Source organism: Wallemia mellicola (genome assembly GCF_000263375.1).
Source record: "Wallemia mellicola CBS 633.66 unplaced genomic scaffold WALSEscaffold_1, whole genome shotgun sequence".
Classification (NCBI taxonomy): Eukaryota; Fungi; Basidiomycota; class Wallemiomycetes; order Wallemiales; family Wallemiaceae; genus Wallemia; species Wallemia mellicola.
In genome coordinates, this window is record NW_006531958.1 from 663,896 (window position 1) to 677,976 (window position 14,081).

The window sequence follows — 14,081 nt, forward strand, 5'->3', positions numbered from 1 at the left end:
CTTATTCGTAATACATTTTATTTACCTTCATCAACTAATACATCCATGATAAGTCAGGAGATAGAAAATTGTAAGACGAAAAACTGGGTGGATTTCAAGAGATATTTACATGGTACGCTCTTGAAAACATGCACACCAGCTCAACTCACCGGTTTATTGAGAGAATCTCAAGATATCAACTCACCACTATCAATGAAATATGATTATCTATACAATGAGCTTATCGTTTATGATAATGATGTAGAGTTACTTTCACGTAATGTCTCCAGAAAGACTTGGAAAGCCTTGATAAAGCGTAGAGGATACGGTATCATAGCTAAGAACTTGAACAATATAGCAGTAAATATACCATTATATTTACTAGTAGAATTCATACGTTCGACTAAGCAAATCAACCTAATTGATCCTGATAATCATAATCTGGCTTCAGATGGAGCGGACAATTACGCTTTACTTCTAAACACGGCATATAAATCAACAGGGAGCGTTGATATATTGATCAGAGGTTTTGATACTCTTCAAATGTACAGAAAGAAAGCCAAAAGCATCAAGTTCCGCACTACGAGCAAAGGAATGCTCAACTTGTTCATTACCATCTCCAAGCTATGGTATTCAAATCAAAACGATGAGGTTATGACACACATATTACAGACACTTTCACATAACTTTGATTTCTCCATTTTGAGCTACAAAAGTAGTCGTCAAGTGGAAATATTTGGAGCAATCGTCAAATTTATTAAGACCATTCCAGTACAAGCCCGATTTACATATATACACACAATAGATAGAACCATATCCGATACCATGACCGCGGACGGTCAATTCAGATCACCAAACCCTACTCAATATGACATACCTACTTTCGAAGCTAGAAGTCTGTCAATACTCTACCTCCTACCAAGTCATATTTCTCTTTTATTACTCAAAAACACGAAGTCAGTTGGATATCCTACTGAGTTCTCGCCTGCATTGCCTTTCAGACTCAACAAAAGGCTTGCATCACTGAGTAATGTCGGCGAAAGCTATGTCAGTGGGCTGAGAGTAGCTATAGCCTCTAGGGATGCCAACAGGACACGCCTCCTATCTAGTACTAGTGACGATGAAAGCGATAACTTCACAAAAGTCACTATCGAAGGTCTCAAAAGCAGATGCAAAACTACAACTGATAGAGATCTTCGCAAGAATTTGGTTGTCGCGTTATTGCTTTACTCTGCCATCAGTAAGGATGATCTGTACGATAATCTAGATTGGATTTTAGGTCGATTTATTAATGATGATTTTACAAGATACGAGATTTTAGCAGCTACGAACAGTTATGGGTGAGGATAACATCCAACAAACATATTTGACTAATGAAGGAACAGTTCTACGTTTATTGAGTGTTATCTCTACTTTTTTGAGGAATTGTCTGGACTTTCGGTTCTTGAAGGTGTGTATGTGCTTTTAATAGAACACATAAGCTAAACAGAAGTCAGGTATCGGTCAAGACGAAGTAGTGAACAAGAAACATGTACGCGAGAGCGTTCTGAGAGCAGCAGAATCTGGAAACAAATTGCTCGAGAAGTACATTGATGTCGCGTTACATTCATCTGCGCACAACAGTGACTTTTCTCGTAACGAATACAATGAACTGTCATCCTTGATCTTAGGTGTTTTGAACAAGAGAATAGAAACTATAGATAGGCTTAGAATTCTGAAATCTACGTCTGAAGATGGTGAAGAGCCAATCAACCAGCTTTTGGACCCACTTAAGCATCTGTTTGCCAAATGGCTCACGCAAAAGCTCACTTCCAAGGAAAGCTCCCCAATATACCAGAAGGCGTTCCCACCAAGCATGATTGTTCAACCACATGCGGCTCTTCAGCCAGTGTATTCCTGCGAGAAAGAGAGGTTCAACTCATTGAGTCCACCAATATCTGCGTATGGTTCAAGAATATCCTTCGAGTTCCTCGATTCGTTAGCTCAAGATCTTTTGAAAGTGCGTCAGCAACACTTCAGCGAAAACGATAAACCCGATAACAGTAATTATTATTCACACATACCTTTCATAATTTCTTTACCACAAGGTATTAGTAACAAAAATTCTGGGAAACGTTTACGAACTAGATTCGGCCAATTTACACCTTATATCAACAAGATCACAGACGAGGATTTAGCAGACATTGACCAAGGGCAGTTGAGGAATGACTGGAAGAGACTAGCCTTCGGTATTAACCTCTGGTACAAAATGCTTCAAAGCACTTCCAAATTGGATAGGACCCTTGTCTTGACTAATGCCGTTAAAGGTCTAGCAAAGAAGATGACTCAAGAGGTGCCAACTCCAACAGATTATCTTTACGCAATCATTGGCCTTGCACAGGTAGATTTACTCTCGGACATGGCTGAATTTGTGTCATATTTATATCCTTGTGATACCAAGCTTTTCTTCAAATTGTTAGATCTTGATAATGTCTTGGATGATTCTAGTAACTTTGTCCAAAGAACCATTGATGACAAGTGAGTTATATATTTATATATATATAATTACTTGAAATGTTAATTAATTACCTTTTCACAGATATATCGAATTTTTCAAGAAGGAAGAATGGCCAGTAACTCCATACCAAATCTTGAAGAAAGTATTAGAGTACTTGAATTATCGTCCAGATTCACATCCAAGAGTCACTGCAAATCGCTTATCAAGGTATTTGAGCGTTGATTTTCAAAAGAAGCTAGCAAAGCTGGCTGTACGCGTCCTGAAATCGAACATCATAAAGAATTCCGACCATGAAGAGATAGTTGTGAAATATGTTGATTCTAGCAACAGCTGGCTGATAGGTTTGATTTTCTTGGCAGCTAGTCAAAAAGGACTATGTGCATCACAAATAGGAGAAATTTTGTCGACGATGAAAGAACAAGGCGATAAAGTAGACATATTTTCATGGATGTACAATGTTGATGATTTAATCAAGGCTATTACTCCTGTTGGACTTCAATCCGATGATGTTATAATTGAGACATTGGTTAGAATTGTCAAGGAACCTAACTTTATTAAAGCACAGCTAAGATTACTCAATGGTGGTTTCTTGAGTACAATGCCGATTGAAAAATCGAAAGAAATTGCAGTTCAATTGATCGACCTGATAAACAACAAGGAGGTACACAAGTTAACAACAATGAAGGCTATTATTAGCGCTATTTTAGTAAATGCACAGTCAGGGTTCTCGGTCAAGGAGGTATCTAGTCACTTGATCAATACGGCCAAACAAGTTGCCCATCCTAGTATTCAAGGTTTCATCGTAACACAATTATTAAGGCTCGTTCCTAACAACGTAACATTTGAAGTCATTGATGATGTTTTAAACGCCAATTTCAACACAATTATTCAAAATATGACACTTTCAGATGATGTTTACGCTATGTTGAGAGATCCTAACGTCATGTTTCCCGCAGATCATTTAAACAGCTTTGAAAAGAACTTCTATTTAGATGACAAAGATAAGCCATTCATTGAAGCCGTTTTAAATCGACATCCTCGTAATATACCGGTGAATTTACATGGTAGATGGACAAAATCAATAGAAACATTCATAGTCAGGTATCTTGAAAAACGGAATGAGTTTGCAAGTGCTATAGGTGAAAGGTTTAATATGTTCGATGCTGCCAGACTAGCACACGTACCAAATCTCTTCACAGTGTTTGCCGAACGTTGGTACAAACTATGTGATACTAAATCGTTGCTCTTCCAGTCATTGTATTTGGAAGCAGTGCGTTTACCCTATGCTTTAAAGTATGAGGAGTCGTTGAAAACTATCCAAGAATATACAATTATTGGCAAGTTATTCAAGTATACAAATTCTTCAGATACATCAGGCACAGGCTTAATCAATGCATTCTACAACATTGACATGAACAATAAAATACCAGTTGAATCGAATGACGGATGGAGTACTTATTCTTGGAACATACTTAATAATCTGTCGATGAACATTGTTCAGTTTGAGGAGGAAGGCGAACTGCTTAAAGCTTTGCATCTGGCGCAGTTTACAAAGACATGCTTTGAAGATATAAAAGCTGGCTTTATTCATGATCGCGTGTCTGACATTGCAAACATTTTAAAAAATCTAAAACAATTTTGCGATGTTGGAATATTTACCAAACGCCTCTATTTAAACTTATTGGTAGGTTCGGGAATTTTTTTCAGAGATTTGAAGTCTTACGCATTATCAGGCATACGATTCGATCTGTTGTGATGAAACTCTTTCTCGTGGTGTCACAAATGTTCAAGATCATTTTATAGACGAATATAGTGAATCCTTGTCCGCTTTGATTCCATTAAAGTATGATGAGAAGATTGTGATTGACATGTCAAAGCATGCAGTAGCCCAATCACTCTCAGAGAAGCTGGTGTACGCTTATCTCAAGCAACACAGAAGAAGTGCAGCAGTAGTCAAGTACGCAAGCGAGCTGCTTCATCATAATAATTATTGTTATATAGCTTCTAAATTACTTCTCTAAAAGCGTTGGTGATGTTTTAGTATAAATATTGGATTAATAGAGATTATTGAAGCACTTATCAAATTGGAACTTACTACCAAGGAGCGTGAAACTTCCATTTTCCATTTTCCCAAACATCTATTTATTTCATTATGTACCATAATATTATATACTACTTCGAACTTGTCGAAATAATATAGTTCTACTATGATATGTTTATCAGTGATGCAACTTGCAGCAATTATCTGGTGTATTTACGTTTTACGTTAATAAAGGAAGTACTACAAAACACCTATTCAATTCTTCTGTTGCTCTCATTCATAAATTATAGAAATTCGGTATTAGCTTTCTTTCCAAGTATAAACAAAGACAAAAATATAAAAACTTGCACCACAAATAATGAGGATTTTCACACATATTTATTCAATTCAATAATAAGAATAATGCAAAAATCAATGAATAGAAATTTTATACAGGTACTTTTCTCGTTGGGTTAGCAAACTGTTGCCTGCTAGCTTTTGGTTGACCATGGCCATGACCGCGATTTCCACGACGTATTCTTGCGCTTAAATCATCAGATTTGTTTGTACCATCGTCAAATTTGAGTTGAATTGTCTTCTCATTTAATTCGACTAGGCTGTTAGCACGATCAAGTAATTGATTCGACAGTGATTGTAACTTAGTTGGTTCAGCTTTGGAGAATACAACTACATTATTTGATTGATCGATTGTTGCTGACAATTCTTCTGACCAAATCATCTTTGAAATTATCGAGTTTACTGTCTTTTCATTCAATTCCATTGCAGAAGCCAATATTGAGATTGAAATGTTTTCGTAGAATGCTGAATTTGTGAAAAGATACGTTCTCAAAGCTTCTTCTTGGATTTTGCTAAAAAATGAGTTAGCTTGTTAATTAGTACTCATGCGAATTGTAACTTACCTGGTTAACATCTCCTTAGTTTGAGTTTCACCTTGCATCAATGACCAAATCTTAATACCATGGATCAAGTCACGACATTTCTCCCAATCACTGTTTTGCAATGCCTTAGAAGCTTGCATGATATGATCACGAGTGTTCTCTGGTGGACCATTGAAGGCTTGTCTTTCAGCAAAGTCCAATTGTCTCTTGAAAGCTTTGGAAAGGATCTTTCTCTTTGCATCTGGATCACCAGTCGCAGAAGCCAATTTTGGTATTTCGATCAACATACAACTGACCAAGTAGGCAGCTTCCAAAAGTTCTAAGTTAATGTGCATATGGAATGGAACCTGTCTTGACTTCTCTGCGCGCTCTTGTTCAGGAGTCATAGTCATGTATCTTTGTTGAGTGACACCTTGGGCTAATAATTCCTTTGGTCTACCTGATTGGAAAATTTCTCTCAATGAATCTCTAGCCTCTCTAATTAAACCTGTTCTAAATGCACATAAACCTAATTGAACAACTGTACGATTGAATAAAATTTGAGTTGCAACATCAGCTCTGCTAACGTTCTCTTGTAAATGTGACATCAAGAACATATCACGAGCAGTGTGGTAATTGTTGTGTAAACTGTGATGATAAATGTGTGAAAGCATCGCTCTAGTACGTAATAAACCATCGGCAGCGTTGTAAAGGTATGTACATAATTGATGAACCAATTTGGTTGATGAGAAAGCAGATTGTGGTGGAGTAATTGTTGATTTTAATTGACCAAGTGCTTGACTAGCTGCCTTTTCTAAAACTTCAACAACGGCATCTGGTTTTGAGTAGATGTGTTCAAGTCTACGCATGACGGTTCTTGAAACAGGCAACTCAGCCTTTATCAATTCAAAGTAGGCTTGTGTCTTGACAGTTGTTTGGTAGAGAGTCTTTTGAGCAGATAATCTTTCAACATATTCAAGTGAGTGTGGGTCAGAGTTTTGAAGAGTCTTCGTGAACTCATCATCCAAACGCTCGATGAAAGATACCAATGAGCCGCGAACTTCAACAATGTCATCAGCACTTTGTGGCTTTCTTTCCACTGAATCTTCATATTCGACGGTTTCTTCCTTGACAATGTATTGTGGTTGGCTAATCAAAATGTCAATTAAGCTGTCAAATTCAGCTCTTGCTTGAATCCATGATTGTGGAGGAATGTGAGCTTGGTTGGTTGCGTTGTAATCAAATCTTGAAGAGATTAAAGCCAAGAGAACACGAATACGTGAGTATGGAGTTGAAGCGACCTTGAGTAATCTCTCAAGGGTACGAACTTGTTCGGTTCTGTCGGTGTTCTTCTTACCACGAGCTTCAAGAATACCTGCAAGGTGTCTGAATAAAGTCTCTGGAGTTATAGTTGGTTCGTCGGTAGCTTTACCAGCTTTACCGATAGTTGCGAAACCAAGTTCATCAGCGTCTGCTGCCTCTGCTGCTTTTTCAGCTCTTGGTTTGGTTGGAGCGACACCTGGAGCGTGCGCAGCTGAAATAGCGGCAGCTTTTGATTCGAACTCTTCTGAATTTTCGCGGTAGCTTGCAACATCCTTCTCCCAGTCTCTGATACTCTTTTTGACCTTTTGACGCATACCGTTCATGGCACGGTTGTTGGTAGCGTTAAGCTTCTTCTTAGTATCACCTTTGTCAGACTTCAAGTCATCGTCAAGGCTAACCAAAGTCTTAATGAACATTGCTGGAATTGGTTCATTCAAAGTCTGTAAACGAATAACGAGACGTGTTAACTTGTCAAATTCGGTGTTGATAGCTACCCAGTCACTGATCTTGCTAGCGTTATCGAGAGTTTTAATGACAGCCTCCATTTCTTCTACTCTCTTATCCTTAGCTGATTTTACGACCTTCTTAGTTTCCTCCTCTGAATCGGACTCATCTGAAGGTGCGTCTTTTAAGAAGCGAGATTTCTTTGGACCGTCTTCATCGTCTGATTCGTCAGAATCGTCTGAGTCGTCCGAATCTGAATCTGAGGAAGAACTGTCACCGCCAGCTGTTTTTAAGAATCTAGACATTGGTTTAGCTTCTTGCTTTTGTGGCTATTTCATTGTTAAGTTATAGTGAAATCGTCTATAACTATCCTACTCACTGGTGCTTCTTCGTCTTCTGAACCTGAGGATGACAAAAGTTCTTCCTCCTCTGATGAGGAATCGCTGTCCGATGAGCTACCAGCACGTCTATATAAATTTCTATCAGCATTTTTATTATAATACTAATAAAGTCTCTATCCACCTGAAGAATGACATGATCGTTTTACGTGAACGTCGTTCGTCTCTCTCAGATCAACTGAAAAATTCCCAATTTAACAAAATTTTTATTAAATAAAAAGCATTAATTAGATTGTTTACATTATTCTCTTATTGGTACGGTGGTGGCTCTTTCGATTCTTCACGATTCACCCTTCGTGGTATAGCTCTCGCTGATAGGTAAGGGTCTCCTTCTGGTTCTGCGAATGTTTCTGGTGGTGGCGGTGATCTAATTAAAGGCGCTGTCCATTGTTGCCTCTGTCTCGCTGATGTGATCGGAATAGCTGATGTTTGCATTAAAGGTGATGACGCAGGCGCAGAAGGCAAATTATCGTTATTATTATTATCAATAGCCTTCTTCTCATCTTGGGGTGCAGATTGGTAGCTTGAAAGTGCACCTGCTGCTGCTTGTTGGGCTACATTATTCGTCATTTGGAATTGTCCTGTGTTTGCTGGACTCGCTACTCTACTTATAACTATACGTCAAGTTAAAATTTATCTTAAACACTCTAATAGATTACTTACTGCCATCATTACCATAATTTGGTGTCAAACCATTTGGATTTGGCCAATATCCGCCATTTGACATCGAATTCTCACTCGAATGCTCAGAATTACCGTTAAAATGACCTTGAGTAGCTGGATTAAAGTATAGTGGCATTTGTGGTGGGAACATATGTCCAGGTAGCATCTGTCCGTGTGGCATTTGCGGTGGTGGTGACATAGCGTAGGTCATTGGAGGCGGCGGTGACATTGAGTTCCCAATTGGAGGTGGTGAAACAGCGTATGGCATTGGTGGTGGTGGTGAACGCGCAAAAGGTAATGGTGAAATGCTTGGTTGTGGGATATATGGTGTTAACATCGGCTGTGTCATCATTTGACGTTCGAATGGTGGAGCTGGGCTCTGATTACGTGGTAAAGGTGGTGGGATTTGACCATGGCCTTGTGCACTATTAACACTCGATTGTGTGTCTTCCCAAGTACCGTTATCATAAGGCATACCAGCATTCGAAGCCAATGGTTGTTGATCAGATGGGTATGAACCTGGAAGTGGGGAGAATGAACTTGATGAATTGTCGTCCTGTTTGTCTTTATCTTGCTTGTTAAGTTTGCGTCTCTCACCCATACCGTAAGAATCATTCTGAGGCTGCGAGTGATGATTATTCTTGTCTTTCTCACTTTCGAATAAGTCTCTGGTTTTGTGTTGACGACGTGACATTGCTATTCCTGTCAAGAACATAAAGACTGATATTACGAGCTGTTTCAGGTTAGAATTTTCGACATCAATTAAACAATACTCACAGCAATAGCTGCAGCCAGGACTAACCAGACTGATTGGCCAATTTCTGCTGATGCAATATCTGATTCATTGAACTTGTTGCGTATAATGACTGCGAATGCCATATCGAAAGCAAATGTCGCAAGGGCCACACTATATTTAAGATGAGTGGGATTGTTAGAGAAGTTAATAATCCTACTTACACGGCTGCCAAAATAGATATGAAGCTGCTCCAGTAAGATCTGCCTAATTCTCTGATATGTGAAAAAATGCCAATCAAGACAGTGAAAAAGGATAAACCAAGTGAGCTATTATAAATAAGTATATGCTGTTCGCATAATAAATTCCCTCTCACATAAAATTAAGTACGAATACCTGCGGGGTTTAGTCAAATAAGTCCATACCAAAGCATTCCAACCAAAACCTACGTAAGTTACCCATTTCAAAACATTTTGTGGGATAGTATCCATAAATTCTTGTACTTGCTGGAGTTGAAGGAAATCTGTTAAACCAACTTCTTCGAGCTCTTATGAGAGTGATTAGAGACATTATTGATATGAAACACGTGACCCACTAATGTTATAACCTAATGTAGGCTCAATACAGCTTTTACCATCCTCAAGGTAGACGCAATATCCTAGGGTGCCCAGTATAATCTTCGCATTGAACATGTCAATTGTTGTCGTGACTTGTACAAAGTACAACTGCTTGATTAATGGAGCATTGAATGAAACTATCGCGAAAATGACACTATATCTTTGTTAGCCCATCAGAATATCCTATAGTCTTACGAACATCGCTGCAATTGATAATACAGTACCCGTCGTAGCTTGGCGAATGAACCCCCTTACAATAGATTAGCTTACAGCCAACCAAGATGTTTTTACTCACATTTAATTACTTTGGGGTATTTAACCTCTATAATTACAATTGTATTCAAAAGATAGGCGGATAATCTTAAAATGGTAATCAATTACTTTTAGATTGGGATGCCTTTGATGTTTGGTATGAATATGCAAATATTTTTAAAATTTTTATTTTAGAACTACAATCACTTCTTTCCTTTCTTATTCTTCTTCTTTTGATTCTTTGATTTTGCTTTACTGCTCGCTGGTTTCGTTTTGTTAGAATTTTCAGTTTCAGCAGACATCGGCATATCTGAATTCTCCTCATTATTAGAGTTATTATTGTTATTATCATTCTTAATTTCTTCTTTAATGTCACTTTTAGCTCCCACTTCGGTGACTTTCTGATCATTTTTCTTTACATCTTTGGCATCTTCATTAGTTTCATCTTTGTTTTCTGGTCCTTCAGTAACGTCATTATTAGCTTCCAGGTTTGGTTCCTTTTGAGATGCTTCCATTATTTCATCGCCCTTCTCTGCACTTTCAGTTGTCCTATCAGTATTTTCTACTTTTTGAGTCCCTGAAATTGACACTTCTTCAGTCCTAGCAATTGGACTATCTTTTCTGTCAACTACTTCCTTCTCATCTGCTGCAAATTCAGTAGTTGGCTCTAATTTCTCAGTTTCCGGCTCTGTGATAATTGACTCGACCGGCTTCTCTGATTCCGCCGTATGCTCTGGTTCTGAAAGAGGTACTGATTCGACTGGCTTATCAGCTTCAATTGAACCTTCTGGCTTAACAGAAGTAGAAGCGGACTCAACAGGTTGTTCAAATTCAGATGGACGTTCTGGCTCAGAAGCAGGCTCAGCTGTGACCTCTTTCCCAGTTCCTGCTATGACTTCATCACTGCTTTTTACTTGCTGTTGTGGCGGCTGATCCGACTCAACATTATTCTGTGCCTCTTGCGAAATATTCGCTGTCGCGCTCTCCTTATTTTTATCTCCATCCTGGCTCTTTTTATCCATGGATATTTCTTCTTGAGGTGCTGATATATCTACATTCTCTACGCTCTCGTCGATCTTTAGCACATTATCTTGACTCGAAGTACCACCAATGCTCATACGAGATTTATCGAGTGATTCTCGTCGTTGCAAATCAACACTCATCGAGCGTCTAGCCATTTGATCCGCTTCTATGCTCATACTAGGTCTAGGTGAATCAATTGATGATTTGCTAACTTGGCGGTTGTTTGCGATATCGATCAATGACTATGAGACTAATGTAAGCTATGAAAACAAATGAGGAACTACACACAGTACCAAGCTCATCTATTCCCTGTAAAGCGTTGAGACGAGCGCATAAAAACCGCGCATCGGTCATAAGTCTAGAAAGAGTCAGTTTTGGTAATCCCAAAGAAATACACATACTTTTCTTTACCAAGTTCAGTCTTGATAGGCAAACGCTGGTAATAATCCCCAATGCGCTTGTTAATAGCATCAAAGACCTGTTTGAAGACAAATTGAACAGTGGCTTCAAGGAGGTACTTATTGAGAACTCTGTGAAGTGTTGCTGTTTCCTTGACGAGACCTTCTGCATATGAATTTGGTTTAGTTTTCTCTTCCTCTTTCGCTCTGTCGAATTTGGTAGCCTAGAGATGTCAGAACGTGTAATGTCTCATATTGTAACTTACTGCCAAAGCTTTCGAGTGAGCGGTAAGACGGTCTCCCAAGATAGACACAAGCTTGGCGTGTATCTCATACTGATGTTCTTGGTAGTCCTATGAACGTTATTAGATGAAACAGTTATTTAACACTCTACTCACCCTCTTCAAGCGATCAAACTCGATGAGTAGTGTGGCCTGGTTGGTCTTCAAGCGTCTCCTCACAGCTTCTCTAATGTATGGTATGAGGGATATCATAACAGAGAGCGACTGTGATGCTAGAGCTAGGTGCTTGGCTGTGATGTTCTTCAAGCCTGCAGATCTCATGGCACCTGCACCTAAGACTACTTGACAGGTTCTTGAATTGAATTGCTTAGGTATTTCGTCAGCAAACGCTTTATACTAGGAAGTCAACCCTACTTTTAATATTTCTAAGATACGAGTCATGATCTCAGTAGCAGAATGAGGCACCTGCAGCATAATACGTATGTAATTAAGAAGCAATACCAAGACTTTGTTCAATGCCTCTACTGTAAAGAAGCTCATGGTTTCAATCTGAAGCTGACTTTCGTTTTTTCCTTCACAATTTGAAAGGTCATAGGACGATTCAGGTATATCGTCGACAGCTGATCTGATGATCATATTGATGACATGTTGAACTGCTGGTGTGACTTCAGCCTGCGACCAAATTTCCATTTCAACTAATTTAGCTGATTGGGTTGTGTAATTAGCATGGAACAGTTCGAGGAATTCCTGTAGTTGATTTGATGCTGCAGCTGGTAATACAAATAGTGCATTACTTGGTACATTACCTTGCACCTCCGTTTCGTTGATGAACTTCCAGACTATTCCGTCGAACGCGAGGTATTCTTCAAGCGACAATTCAGCTTCGATATCTTTACGTAATCTGATCACACTGGCTATTTCAGAATATACTTCTTCAATTATGCGGTTTGAGATACGCTCCAGTGTGTTAGATACTGTTTCACTCGAAGAACTGGAGAGGCGTTAATTTTAAAAAGAAGCGTAAGATGATACTCACTCAAATGAACTCTCTAATATTTCTTTCTGCGCATTGGAGGACTTTACCATGAGTTTCAGTTGTTCTTTGCAATTGTTTAAGAAATCGCAATATTCAGGCTGACCTAATTGACGCAGTTCCTTAGGAAGCTGACTGGCTAGTATGTTACCATTAGACTTAGCATTGAAATCGAGTGGCTTAGTTTGTAAATCCACTGGTAAAACACTGTATAAAATCTCAACAACGTTCCTAATTAACCTTGTCTCATATACCTCGAGACATTTACTGAGCATACCAGCTCTATCAAGGACACAAATCGATTGTTCAATGTCTTTCACAAGCTCCTGATGATCGTGATCGGTATCCTTAAGAGAATGTTCATAATCAATGAATAAAGTATCAGCGAGGTCCCTGGATATTGAATCTAGAATAACGCTGGTATGTTGCTCAAGATCGGAAGCGACATCATTGAAAACTTGCAATTGTGAAAAATCAGTTGATGATTGTATTTTGAGTATATCATCAACGTCTTTCGATCTGATATTTTCAACGACAGTTTTGGATATATTCTCGACTAATTCAAGTGCATCGAAATAATGACCAAGCTCTGACATTTGCTGTAAGGCTAGAAGTGCCTGACTTATACTCTTCACATCAGTGATGACAGTAAGAATCTCTTCTAAATTCCTTTGATCAATCACACCATTGATAGTCTTATATTTAGTTTCAAATCTACTTTTAATAGAACTTTCCAATAACTCTCTCAGAGTGTTAAACTTCTCAAGTGCTTCACTAGCGTAACGACCCAAGTGTTGTAAATTGTCCAATGCAGAGAATAATGAAGGAGCTCTCTGTGAAAGTTCATGTACGAGTATTTTGTCTACTGCATTAGCGTGATGCTCTAATCTGGAATGAAGAATCTCATTGATACCAATGTCTTCTGGAGATTCAAATATATCCAAACCAGCTGAATCGCCAATACTTTTGGTAACGGCAGCAAATGTCGCTGGATCTCCTAAATCGAAATCAGGTTTAAAGAATAACCTCGGGATGTCATCAAGTGATGGCAGGTCAGATTCAGGTTGAGCGGAAGTAGATGCAGCAGATTGATTGATATTATCTATAAATTCCGTATATTCCCCTTGTATATCTTCCAAATAAGTTTCTATCGCACTCGTTGATGAAAGACGTAAATCGACGGAGGAGATAGCAGGTAAAGGGTATCGAGAAGCCCGGAGCGGCTTCGGACGTTTGTTTGGATGGTTTAGAACAGTTGATAAAGCGTTAAATCCAGTTGATTGGGTAGATATTGATGGACTACTTCTGTATCGATCTAATGACCAGCTCATAGCTGCGTCACCTCTAGTGGACGCTCTAGAGAAGGCTAAAGACTCAGCTGCGGAATCTAGTGACTGCCTCGTTGATCCCGGTGAAGATGGTATACTAGAGACCATATCTTGGTGGTGGTGTTTAGTTAAGGAATAAGACAGTCAAAAATAGAGATATCTAGAATAATAAATGAAATTTAATGAAATTATTAAGAGATCAGATGTCTGTGCGCATTCATCTCTCGCATTCTTTTCTTCTCCACTACCATCT

At 38.8% G+C, this 14,081-nt stretch overlaps 3 protein-coding genes across 3 annotated transcripts; 1 reads left to right on the top strand and 2 right to left on the bottom strand.

Moving 5' to 3' along the window:
* Positions 1-45: 45 nt before the first annotated feature.
* WALSEDRAFT_30906 (hypothetical protein) lies at positions 46-4,662 on the top strand (the record flags this gene model as incomplete). The annotated part of the gene is made up of 4 exons (XM_006955952.1): positions 46-1,319; positions 1,365-1,429; positions 1,476-2,496; positions 2,558-4,662. 4 exons carry the CDS (start codon positions 46-48, stop codon positions 4,230-4,232), a joined length of 4,035 nt encoding a protein of 1,344 aa, XP_006956014.1. The 3' UTR covers positions 4,233-4,662.
* Positions 4,663-4,944: 282 nt separating this feature from the next.
* Positions 4,945-7,677, bottom strand: WALSEDRAFT_62021 (hypothetical protein; the record flags this gene model as incomplete). Its single annotated transcript, XM_006955953.1, has 4 exons — positions 4,945-5,365; positions 5,417-7,470; positions 7,521-7,608; positions 7,664-7,677. The coding sequence occupies 4 exons, from the start codon at positions 7,675-7,677 to the stop codon at positions 4,945-4,947; spliced, it is 2,577 nt and encodes an 858-aa protein (XP_006956015.1).
* A 111-nt stretch (positions 7,678-7,788) lies between these two features.
* Positions 7,789-13,936, bottom strand: WALSEDRAFT_67041 (hypothetical protein; the record flags this gene model as incomplete). Its single annotated transcript, XM_006955954.1, has 15 exons — positions 7,789-8,153; positions 8,203-8,935; positions 8,980-9,109; positions 9,160-9,264; positions 9,312-9,331; positions 9,385-9,482; positions 9,531-9,706; positions 9,752-9,802; positions 10,012-11,069; positions 11,116-11,185; positions 11,229-11,449; positions 11,492-11,578; positions 11,624-11,833; positions 11,882-12,458; positions 12,504-13,936. The coding sequence occupies 15 exons, from the start codon at positions 13,934-13,936 to the stop codon at positions 7,789-7,791; spliced, it is 5,334 nt and encodes a 1,777-aa protein (XP_006956016.1).
* Positions 13,937-14,081: the final 145 nt, after the last annotated feature.